At 33.9% G+C, this 12,979-nt stretch overlaps 1 protein-coding gene across 1 annotated transcript; it reads left to right on the top strand.

Moving 5' to 3' along the window:
• The first annotated feature begins 10,537 nt into the window (after positions 1-10,537).
• Positions 10,538-11,913, top strand: LOC141703066 (uncharacterized). Its single transcript, XM_074506677.1, has 2 exons — positions 10,538-11,736; positions 11,877-11,913. The coding sequence occupies exons 1-2, from the start codon at positions 10,538-10,540 to the stop codon at positions 11,911-11,913; spliced, it is 1,236 nt and encodes a 411-aa protein (XP_074362778.1).
• Positions 11,914-12,979: the final 1,066 nt, after the last annotated feature.

The raw sequence follows: 12,979 nt of genomic DNA, 5'->3' as shown, positions 1-12,979 counted from the left end.
AAGCTCATTTTGTTTCGGATGAGTAGGAAAGAGTTCAAGCGCTACTCTTTTGGTGCTACTTCAAAATATACATACTGATATATACATACTGATATCTATATTAGGAAAAAATAGATGGATGTTATGCCCATGCCGCTTCAAAGATATATACATACTGTGTGTTTTCTGTGTGAGAAGTGTATAAAAGGAAATGTGAGAAAAGACGTGTTTTGTGTGTGAGAAGTGTATAAAAGGAAATGCGAGAAGAGACGCATCCTAAGTGTGAAAAGACGCATCTTCACTTTAGTGTTTAAAAAAAGCTCTTTAGGTCAAACTTTCCTAAGTGTCAAACTTTCCTAAGTTGGCTTTTTAAATTTTTCTTTCAAACATTTTATTTTCTTGCAAAATAATTCATGATAGAAATAAATTAAAACTTGGCATAAGCCTAAATCCATGCAACCTTTTACCAAAATTTGGTGTGAAAATGGATAAAACTTGAAATTGTGTTTGAATTTGACATCATTTTTTATTATTCCAATTTAAATTTAAATTCACTAGCATCTTATTATTAAAATGTAAATTTATCTCATGTATCAAATTTAGTTGGTTATTCAACCTAAGTCACTACCTTTGAATTTAATTTATTTGAAAAATTATCAAAAATACTTTTTTTTAAAAGTTTTTTTGCGATTTTACTCTCTTCTGAAAATATTTGCAAAAATAGGGTGCAAACAAAATTAACCATATATGCAACTATTTGAATAAATTTTTTTGGTTGCATTTGAGTTTGCATTAGTTGCAGAAAATCAACGAATGTTGCGTTTAGTTCAATCGAAAAAATATTTTTGCAATTTTGTTAAAAAATGACAGTATTTTTTCAAAAATATTTTTGATATTACGTATTTTTTTTAAAAGCCCTTTATTTATTTGGACTGCTGGACAGTAATTTTACTTATATTAAAAAATTGAAAATTTCGAAACAAAACTCTAAATATATTATATATGATACTTAGACAAATTATTTATCCCCAACTTTACTCCCAATGCTTATGGACCTAGGATCACAAATGAAATGTGATATATGAGATTTTTTTATGACTTGATAAGGTAATACTAAATTTAGATTTAAATTCGAATACAAACTATCATATCAAATTTGAATACAATTTATGGTTTCAATAACTTCACACCATATTCTGATAAAAAGTTGCATGAGCCTAGTGAGGTCAAATTTTGATTTATTGTAGTATAATTCTGAACCTTTTTTACAAAAATAAAATTTGAAAGAAAAATCAAAGAAGCCAACAAATTTAATAAAACTCTAAACTTAAATTTCAATTTTTGACCTAACAAACAAACGGGGATGTGCCTTTTCAGCAGTCAGAGGCGGCTCTTCACTTATCACTCATTTTGTACACTTCTCACACACAAACAAACAATATATATATTAGCCTTATCAGTGTAACAACCATCTATCTCTTGATTGTTCTTCCTTCTATTTCATATATTCTTGAGCCAACATTTCTCCATAAGCAAACATTATATATAAATTAACAATGTCGTCAACCAACACTAGAGGTTAGTTAAATTATGAATTTAAGCACCCCAGGGCAAGCATACACACCTATACACTTTAGATTTGTGTGATATACAAACATTTTATTTTATTGGACATTCGATAAAAAAAACATATGTAAACTCAGTATTTTTTGACATTTAGTTCACTGATTTTGGTGACTGGGTGACTGCAGTGGGAAATGATGATGCTGATGTGGCTTCTTCTCAGAAGAGAAGAAAGAATACTCACCAAGTTAAGAGCAGCAGCAATAGAGTAGCCCTCGAACTCTTTTCTGCTCATAATGAATTAGGTAATCTTTCCTAATCCCCTGCACTTAATCATGATTCAAATCATGGTCACAATAGGATTTATTCTCCTTGTAATATTCACTTATTCACAAGTTTGCTAAACAATGGTCATAACCAAACAAATGTTCAACACAAGAAGATCCTTTTGATAGATTATTCAAGTCTCAGGTGTGTTTATGCGTAATTTCAGTTTTTGTAATTTCCATATTTATTTTCATTTAATTTGTTTTTTTTATAAAAAGCTTTGTATGTTTTTCTTCGTACTTTTGAAATCACATCTATCATAACAAATCTTGTAAAAGTAAAAGTTATTTTTTATACTTGTGCATGCAGTATGAAGAAATGAGAGAATCTTGCAAGCACTACTTGAATAACAAGTACAATGATTTAATGAGACAAGCAGATGAGCGAGTCTCGATGATATGTATGGAGAAAGATGTGAAAATGGCTCGTATGAAGAGTAAAATATCTTTTCTTCAAGCAATGTTGGCTTCTAAGAATGAGTTGATAAACAACCAAAACACACAGTTGGACAACAGCAGAAGGAGAAACATAGAGCTGGAAGAGCAGGTAGTGCAGTCCAAATCTCAGGCAAAAGTTTGGAAAGAAAAGGCCAGGAGTGCAGAAGAAGTGTTGTGGATTATGAGTCCGGTAGGCCAGGCCCCTTGCTTTGAAGAGGATGATGATATGGACGATGAGGCTATGTCTTTGTCTTCTGTCGGTGGGCCATGAGAGCAGGTTAAAGTGTGTGGGCTACTTATGATTAGGTGTGCTATTTGCAACTCTTTTGAGTCCAAGTAGGTTTTAATAAATAACTAGTAGGAATATCTATGTCAAATTACAGTCCAATTATAATAGACATCAATTTGTTTTTTGTTAAATAAAAATGTAACTAGGTTTATTGAAACTTTTATAACTATGTATCTGCTAAAAAATTTGGTGCTCCCATTAACTCAACTACAATGATTGACCAAAACACACAGTTGGATAACAACAAGATGAGAAATATAGAGCTTGAAAATCCGATTGTGCATTCCAAATCTGAGGTTGAACTTTGGAAAGAAAAGGCCACGAGTGCAGAAGAGATGTTGTGGTATATGAGTCGGGAGGCCAGGCCCCTTGCCATGAGAGGAGGAAGCTATGTGTCTTTCTGTTGGTGGGCCATGAGAGGAGGTTAAAATTGTGTGGGATGGTTATGGTTAAGTGTGTTATTTGCAACTCTTTTAAGCCCACGTAAGGTTTAATTAATAACGGGCATCAAAATAAATATCTATACCTTATTTGTGTCCAACTACAAGAGAAATTAACTAGATTTTGTTTACTTCAAATGTACCTAGGTTTATTAAAACTTTTATGGCTATGTATGTGCTAAAAAAATTCCAGAAAGTCAGGTCAGGGTTGGTTGGAACCAACCACAATGTTGGTGTGTAAATGTGTTTAACTAGCAAGAAGAAATTAAAAAAAAATGTAACTAATTCCATATTATAGAAAGAAAAATGGAAAAAAAAATTATAACTATTTCCATATTATCACTTAGAGCATGTACATATTGTTGGGTTTAATTCTAAACATATTTTATTTGTTTGTTTTGTTTAATATTGATTTGAATAAATCAATGTGTACACGTTGAAGTAGTAATAGTGAGTTAGGAGTTCATGTAGTAATAGTCAGTTAGGAGTGTTGAATTTGGCAAGGAGTTATCGCAATGGCCGGCTGATGTTTTGAAGCTTACCGGAATCTGATAATTTTTCGGCAAGTTTTTTTAAAAAAAAAACTGGTTCTCGTTAATACGATCGCATTCGGTCGAATTTAGAACAATATTTTTAACCATATACGGTTAAAATATATACTAGGTGGACATTTCAAATTTTTCCAAAAATTCAATTTTTTGGCCGAGATTTTCAGATTTTAGGTAAAAAACAAATTCGACCGTTTTCCGTCGAATTTAGCCGCTCGTATACTAAATACAGCCGATTTACTTAATATGACTCGAGCGAATACAACATGTCCAAGAACTATTGGACTAAAATTAGAATAAATATTAATGCATATTCATATTCCTACACAAATGCATATCATTAATTTTACTCTGGTTGCGTAATTTATTTAAATTTGAAAGTTAAGCTAAATTTCTGTAAATAAATATGATACATGTTTATAACTTGATATTTTGTACATGTGCAATGACCAAGGTAATAAAATACTAAGCACCTACATAAAAATAAAAGTTTCTTTGTATACAAACACTCATAAATGTCACAATAAAAATCACTTTTTAATATTACAACATATTTTTTTAGCATTAATATTGCACATGCATCATACAGAAGTGCAATGTCGCCCTCCCAACAATATTTCAAGGTATAATTGTACCCTTCACCTCCTTCATTCCTTTGTTTTTACCACAGAGGAAGATGTCGTTTCCTCCTCTTCGCAGCAAGGGGCCTGGCGTTGCCTACACACAGTGGCATTCGCCAACATCTCTTCTGCCCGCTGGACCTTTTCTTTCCAAAACTCGGCCTGAGATTTGTTGTTTGCTACCTGCTTTTCTAACTCTATACTTCTCCTCCTGCTGTTGTCCAACTCTATGTTTCTGTTGTTTAGAACCTCATTTTGAGATGCCAACTGTTCTTGGATAGAAGAGATAGTACTCTTCATATGAGCGATTTTCATGTCTTTCTCCCTGCATATCCGGGATGCTCGTTCTTCTGCTTGCTTCAGTAAGTCATTGCATTTGTTATTCAAGTACTGCTTGCAAGTTTCTCTCATTTTCTCATACTGCATATGCATTATGTAAAAGATAACTATGTGTTACAACATTATTGTAATATCTAACCTAGCTATACATTGTAAACGCACCTCAGATTTGAATAATCTGTCAAAGGGATCTTCTTGTGTTTCCTGTGGTACTGATTGCACGTTGGTATCGTCATCAAGACCTCTGTTTACCAAACTTGCAAAGGACTGAATATTAAGCTCATTTTGTTTCGGATGAGTAGGAAAGAGTTCAAGCGCTACTCTTTTGGTGCTACTTCCAACTTCATCCGCAGTGCTTTTTCTCTTGCCAGAAGTCACGGGAGCAGCCCTGCCGGCTGCAATCACAAAAATAGATGAAAAAATGGCAAATAACAGATTATATCTATACATTTATTTTTTATCAATTGTCAAACAAGTTAAAATCTTAATATGTCACACAAATCTAATGTGTATATATATCTTTATGTGTACTGGGGTGTTTAGATTCATGATGTTACCAGATACCTCCAGTATTGGCGGACGACATTGTTTATAGGAATGTAATGTTTGGTTAAAGGGAAATGTTTGGGGGAGGAATTGGAAGAGATGGAAGAATACTGAAAAAATAGATGGATGCTAAGCCCATGCCGCTTCAAAGATATATACATACTGATACTGTGTGTTTTCTGTGTGAGAAGTGTATAAAAGGAAATGTGAGAAGAGACGTGTGTTTTCTGGGTGAGAAGTGTATAAAAGAAAATGTGAGAAGAGACCCATCCTAAGTTTGAAAAGACGCATCTTCACTTTTGTGTTTAAAAAACGCTATTTAGGCCAAATTTTCCTAAGTGTCAAACTTTCCTAAGTTGGCTTTTTAAATTTTTCTTTCAAACAGTTTATTTTCTTGCAAAATAATTCATGATAGAAATAAACTAAAATTTGGCATAAGCCTAAATCCATGCAACTTTTTACCAAAATTTGGTGTGAAAATGAATAAAACTTGAAATTATATTTGAATTTGACATCATTTTTTAATTATTCCAATTTAAATTTAAATTCATTAGCATCTTATTATTAAGATGTAAATTTATCTCATGTATCAAATTTAGTTGGTTATAGTCTCAACCTTTGAATTTAATTTGTTTGAAAAATTATCAAAAATACTATTTTTTTAAGTTTTTTTGCGATTTTACTATCTTCTCAAAATATTTGGAAAAATACGGGGCAATCAAAATCATCCATATATGCAACTATTTGAATAAAGTTTTTTGGTTGCATTTGAGTTTGCATTAGTTGCAGAAATTCAACAATGTTGCATTTAGTTGAATCGAAAAAATATTTTTGCAATTTTGTTAAAAATGACAGTTTTTTTTCAAAAATAGTTTTGACATTAGGTATTTTTTTTAAAAGACCTTTATTTATTTGGACTGCTGGACATTAATTTTACTTGTCTTAAAAAATTGAAAATTTCAAAACAAAACTCTAAATATATGATATATGATACTTGACAAATTATTTATCCCAACTTTACTCGCAATGCTTATGGACCTAGGATCACAAATGAAATGTGATATATGAGATTTTTTTTTGACTTGATAAGGTAAAACTAAATTTAGATTTAAATTTGAATACAAACTATCATATCAAATTTGAATACAATTTATGGTTTCAATAACTTCACACAATATTCTGATAAAAAGTTGCATGGGCCTAGTGAGGTCAAATTTTGATTTATTGTAGTATAATTCTGAACCTTTTTTACAAAAATAAAATTTGAAAGAAAAATCAAAGAAGCCAACAAATTTAATAAAACTCTAAACTTAAATTTCAATTTTTGACCTAACAAACAAACGGGGATGTGCCTTTTCAACAGTCAGCCGCTTCTCTTCACTTATCACTCCTTTTGTACACTTCTCACACACAAAAAAACAATATATATATTAGCCTTATCAGTGTAACAACCATCTTGATTGTTCTTCCTTCTATTTCATATATTATTGAGCCAACATTTCTCCATAAGCAAACATTATAGCCCTAGCTATAAATTAACAATGTCGTCAACCAACACTAGAGGTTAGTTAAATTATGAATTTAAGCACGCCAAGGCAAGCATACACACCTATACAGTTTAGATTTTTGTGATACACAAACATTTTTTTCAATTTTTGACCTAACAAACAAACGGGGATGTGCCTTTTCAACAGTCAGCCGCTTCTCTTCACTTATCACTCCTTTTGTACACTTCTCACACACAAAAAAACAATATATATATTAGCCTTATCAGTGTAACAACCATCTTGATTGTTCTTCCTTCTATTTCATATATTCTTGAGCCAACATTTCTCCATAAGCAAACATTATAGCCCTAGCTATAAATTAACAATGTCGTCAACCAACACTAGAGGTTAGTTAAATTATGAATTTAAGCACGCCAAGGCAAGCATACACACCTATACAGTTTAGATTTTTGTGATACACAAACATTTTATTTTATTGGACATTCGATAAAAAAACATATGTAAACTCAGTATTTTTTGACATTTAGTTCATTGATTTTGGTGACTGGGTGACTGCAATGGGAAATGATGATGCTGATGTGGCTTCTTCTCAGAAGAGAAGAAAGAATACTCACCAAGTTAAGAGCAGCAGCAATAGAGTAGCCCTCGAACTCTTTTCTACTCATAATGAATTAGGTAATCTTTCCCAATCCCCTGCACTTAATCATGATTCAAATCATGGTCACAATAGGATTTATTCTCCTTGTAATATTCACTTATTCACAAGTTTGCTAAACAGTGGTCATAACCAAACAAATGTTCAATAGTTCCGGTGAAAACACAAGAAGATCCTTTTGATAGATTATTCAAGTCTCAGGTGTTTTTATGCGTAATTTCAGTTTTTGTAATTTCCATATTTATTTTCATTTAATTTGTTTTTTTTTATAAAAAGCTTTGTATTTTTTCTTCATACTTTTTAAATCACTTCTATTATAACAAATCTTGTAAAAGTAAAAGTTATTTTTATACTTGTGCATGCATTATGAAGAAATGGGAGAATCTTGCAATCACTACTTGAATAACAAGTACAATGATTTAATGAGAAAAGCAGATGAGCGAGTCTCGATGATATGTTTGGAGAAAGATGTGAAAATGGCTCATAAGAAGAGTAAAATATCTTTTCTTCAATCAATGTTGGCTTCTAAGAATGAGTTGATAAACAACCAAAACACACAGTTGGACAACAGCAGAAGGAGAAACATAGAGCTGGAAGAGCAGGTAGTGCAGTCCAAATCTCAGGCAAAAGTTTGGAAAGAAAAGGCCAGGAGTGCAAAAGAAGTGTTGTGGAATATGAGTCCGGTAGGCCAGGCCCCTTGCTTTGAAGAGGATGATGATATGGACGATGAGGCTATGCCTTTGTCTTCTGTTGGTGGGCCATGAGAGCAGGTTAATGTGTGTGGGCTAGTTATGATTAGGTGTGCTATTTGCAACTCTTTTGAGCCCAAGTAGGTTTTAATAAATAACTAGTAGGAATATCTATGTCTAACTACAGTCCAATTATAATAGACATCAATTAGATTTTTGTTAAATAAAAATGTAACTAGGTTTATTGGAACTTTTATAACTATGTATATGCTAAAAAATTTGGTGCTCCCCTTAACTCAACTACAATGATTGACAAAAACACACAGTTGGATAACAACAAGAGGAGAAATATAGAGCTTGAAAATCCGATTGTGCATTCCAAATCTGAGGCTGAACTTTGAAAAGAGAAGGCCACGAGTGTAGAAGAGATGTTGTGGTATATGAGTCGGGAGGCCAGGCCCCTTGCCATGAGAGGAGGAGGCTATGTGTCTTTCTGTTGGTGGGTCATGAGAGGAGGTTAAAATTGTGTGGGATGGTTATGGTTAAGTGTGCTATTTGCAACTCTTTTAAGCCCACGTAAGGTTTAATTAATAACGGGCATCAAAATAAATATCTATACCTTATTTGTGTCCAACTACAAGAGAAATTAACTAGATTTTGTTTACTTCAAATGTACCTAGGTTTATTAAAACTTTTATGGCTATGTATGTGCTAAAAAAATTCCACTTAGTCAGGTCAGGGTTGGTTGGAACCAACCACAATGTTGGTGTGTAAATGTGTTTAACTAGCAAGAAGAAATCAAAAAAAAAATTATAACTAATTCCATATTATAGAAAGAAAAATGGAAAAAAAAAATTATAACTATTTCCATATTATCACTTAGAGCATGTACATATTGTTAGGTTTAATTCTAAACATATTTTATTTGTTTGTTTTGTTTAATATTGATTTGAATAAATCAATGTGTACACGTTGAAGTAGTAATAGTGAGTTAGGAGTTCATGTAGTAATAGTCAGTTAGGAGTGTTGAATTTGGCAAGGAGTTATCGGAATGGCTGGCTGATGTTTTGAAGCTCACCGGAATCTGATAATTTTTCGGCAAGTTTTTTAAAAAAAAAACTGGTTCTCATTAATACGACCGCATTCGGTCGAATTTAGAACAATATTTTTAACCATATACGGTTAAAATATATACTAGGTGGACATTTCAAATTTTTCCAAAAATTCAATTTTTTGGGCGAGATTTTCAAATTTTAGGTGAAAAACAAATTCGACCGTTTTCGGTCGAATTTAGCCGCTCGTATACTAAATACAGCCGATTTACTTAATATGACTCGAGCGAATACGACATGTCCAAGAACTATTGGACTAAAATTAAAATAAATATTAATGCATATTCATATTCCTAAATGCATATCATTAATTTACTCCGGTTGCGTAATTTATTTAAATTTGAAAGTTAAGCTAAATTTCTGTAAATAAATATGATACATATTTATTACTTGATATTTTGTAAATGTGCAATGACCAAGGTAATAAAATACTAAGCACCTACATAAAAATAAAAGTTTCTTTGTATACAAACACTCATAAATGTCACAATAAAAATCACTTTTTAGTATTACAACATATTTTTTAGCATTAATATTGCACATGCATCATACAGAAAAGTGCAATGTCGCCCTCCCAACAATATTTCAGGGTATAATTGTACCCTTCACCTCCTTCATTCCTTTGTTTCCCCCACAGAGGAAGATGCCGTTTCCTCCTCTTCGCAGCAAGGGGCCTGGCGTTGCCTACACACAGTGGCATTCGCCAACATCTCTTCTGCCCGCTGGACCTTTTCTTTCCAAAACTCGGCCTGAGATTTGTTGTTTGCTACCTGCTTTTCTAACTCTATACTTCTCCTCCTGCAGTTGTCCAACTCTATGTTTCTGTTGTTTAGAACCTCATTTTGAGATGCCAACTGTTCTTGAATAGAAGAGATAGTACTCTTCATATGAGCGATTTTCATGTCTTTCTCCCTACATAACCGGGATGCTCGTTCTTCTGCTTGCTTCAGTAAGTCATTGCATTTGTTATTCAAGTAAGTCAAACTCTCCATAAACATAATAAATAAAATACAAGTGTGAATAAGATGAGAGACACATACAGCTTCCTGAAAATATGGTAGGCAGGAAAATCCAAAGCACATGCATGCATACACAGTGTGGAGAAAATTGTGGAGCAAATAAAGGTAGGCTGCATATGTTCTCAATACACGGTTTAGTTGTTATAATAAATATGATGCTGTAAGCAATGATGTAACCTTATGTTTGTTCAAGCCTATAAAAAGGCTGCAAATAGGTATTGTAATATGTACAAAAAGAAAAGAAAAAGAAGAGTTGTAGTTGAGAAAAAAAATCAGAGCCGAAGCTCTTTGTTAAAGAAAAAGGCAGGAGCCTTGTGTTTGTGTCAAGAGTATATAAGCTGTAGTTTATTATTGTTATTAATATATACAGGTGTGTGTTTGTGTTATACAAAGCTTTTATATATTTGTTCAAGGCCAATCTACGCTTCCAACAAGTGGTATCAGAGCCAGCGTTCTGTTCAAGAAAATGGCGAATATGGTGCAACCAAATATTCCAAAATTGACGTCCACAAATTACGGGAATTGGAGTATCCAAATGAAGGTGTTACTCGGTTCCTACGACAATTGGGATATTGTCGAAAGTGGGTTTAACGAGCCCGCAGATGCAACCGCTGAAGCAGCACTTCCAAATGCCGAGAAGATGGCGTTAAAGGAGTCCCGAAAAAAGGACAAAAAGGCGTTGTACACAATTTTTCAAGGTGTTGATGAATCTACCTTTGAAAAAATTTCAGAAGCAAAAACAGCAAAAGATGCGTGGGAGATTTTGCAGAAATCATTCCAAGGCGTGGAGAAAGTAAAAAAGGTGCGGCTCCAAGTTCTACGCGGGGAGTTCGAAAATATAAAAATGAAGACCTCAGAAAATATTGGTGAATATGTTACGCGTTTGAAAACGATGACAAATAAGATGAAGAGAAATGGAGAAAGTCTCGATGATGTTCGGGTCATGGAAAAATTACTCCGCTCATTGACAAGAAAATTTGACTATGTCGTTACTTCTATCGAGGAGTCAAAAGATTTGTCCACAATTTCTATTGATGAGCTAGTTGGTTCACTTCAAGCCCATGAGCAGCGGATGAACCAGTATGATGATACAAGCCATTTAGAAAAGGCATTGCAAAGTAAGGTGTCCATTGGTGAAAGTTCAAGCAGTAGCAGTTCTGTTCGTGGAAGAGGTGGTTTTAGAGGTGGCTACCGAGGTGGCTACCGAGGTGGACGAGGACGAGGAAGGCAGTCCTTCAATAGAGGCCAGAATTCGGGAAGTTATCAATCATCTGGTCGTGTTCAAAATTTTAGAGGCCGAGGAAGAGGTGGATTTCAACAACGAGGTGATAAATCTCAATTTCAGTGTTATAACTGTAATAAATTTGGCCATTTCAGTTATGAGTGTAGATCCCCGAAGGTGGAAGAAACTAGTCATTTTGCAGCAGCAAAAGAAGATAAAGATGTTGGTACTGCTATGTTCCTCACTTATAAAGGAAACGAGGAAAGCAAGAAGAATGTTTGGTATCTTGACTCAGGGGCCAGCAATCACATGACTGGCCACAAAGATTTATTTATGGAGATAGATGAAACCGTCAGCGGGGAAGTTACATTTGGCGATTCTTCAAAAATTCCTGTTAAAGGGAAAGGTACAATTACGATTGTATCAAAGAATGGTGAGAAAAGGTATATAAATGATGTTTATTATATACCTGCTTTGAAAAGTAATATCATCAGTCTTGGCCAACTTGTGGAGAAAGGATATAATATTCAGATGCAGGATAATTCTCTCATCATCAGAAATCATGTTCGAGAATTAATTGCAGATGTGGAGATGTCAAAGAATCGTCTGTTCACACTTGATATGCAGACGAAAATGCAGAAGTGCTTGAAGTCGGTCATTAAAAATGACTCATGGTTATGGCATTTAAGATATGGTCATCTTGGATTTTCTGGCTTAAAATTATTGTCAAAGACAAAGATGGTGGATGGCTTGCCAGAAATTAATGAACCAGAAAATTTGTGTGAAGCATGTGTCAAAGGAAAGCAACACAGACAAAGTTTTCCTGTTGGAAAATCATGGAGAGCCAGAAGGCCATTGGAGATTGTCCACACTGATATTGCTGGTCCGTTTGATATCCCATCACTCGGAGGTAACAGATATTACCTAACATTTATTGATGATTTTAGCAGGAAAAGTTGGGTATATATCATTAAAGAAAAAGCAGAGGCTCTTGATAAATTCAAGGAGTTCAAAGCACTGGCTGAAAAACAAAGTGGACATTATTTGAAGACACTCAGATCAGACAGAGGAGGCGAGTATACTTCAAACTTATTCAGAAGTTTCTGTAGAGCACATGGCATCAATCATCAGTTGACAACGGCGTATACTCCTCAACAAAATGGCGTTGCAGAAAGAAAAAATCGCACTATTCTTGACATGGCAAGGAGCATGGTGAAAGCAAAGCATATGCCAAGAACTTTTTGGGCTGAAGCCGTGTTATGTGCTGTTTATCTGTTGAATCGTTGTCCAACAAAAAGTGTTAGAAACAAAACTCCAAATGAAGCATGGAGTGGTAGCAAACCATCAGTTGGACATCTCAAAATCTTTGGGTGCATTGCATATGCACATGTTCCAGATCAGAAAAGGAAGAAACTGGATGATAAAGGCGAGAAATGCATCTTTACCGGATATGACAAAAGAAGCAAGGCATACAGACTGTATAATCCCCTCACGAAGAAATTAATCATTTCTCGAGATGTTGAGTTTGACGAATCAGATTACTGGAGATGGAGCGAGGAAGAAAGAAAAGTTGCTGGTTTGTTTTTTCAGGATGAAGATGATGACGGTGATGACACCAATGTTCAAGATGATGGAAATAATGATCCAACTCCTTCACAAAGTCCAAACCAACAAACTCCTGCCTCG

This window comes from Apium graveolens, unplaced genomic scaffold, assembly GCF_009905375.1.
Source record: "Apium graveolens cultivar Ventura unplaced genomic scaffold, ASM990537v1 ctg617, whole genome shotgun sequence".
NCBI lineage: Eukaryota > Viridiplantae > Streptophyta > Magnoliopsida > Apiales > Apiaceae > Apium > Apium graveolens.
The sequence above is the reverse complement of the archived record's forward strand: the minus strand, read 5'-3'. Positions and strand labels throughout refer to the sequence as shown.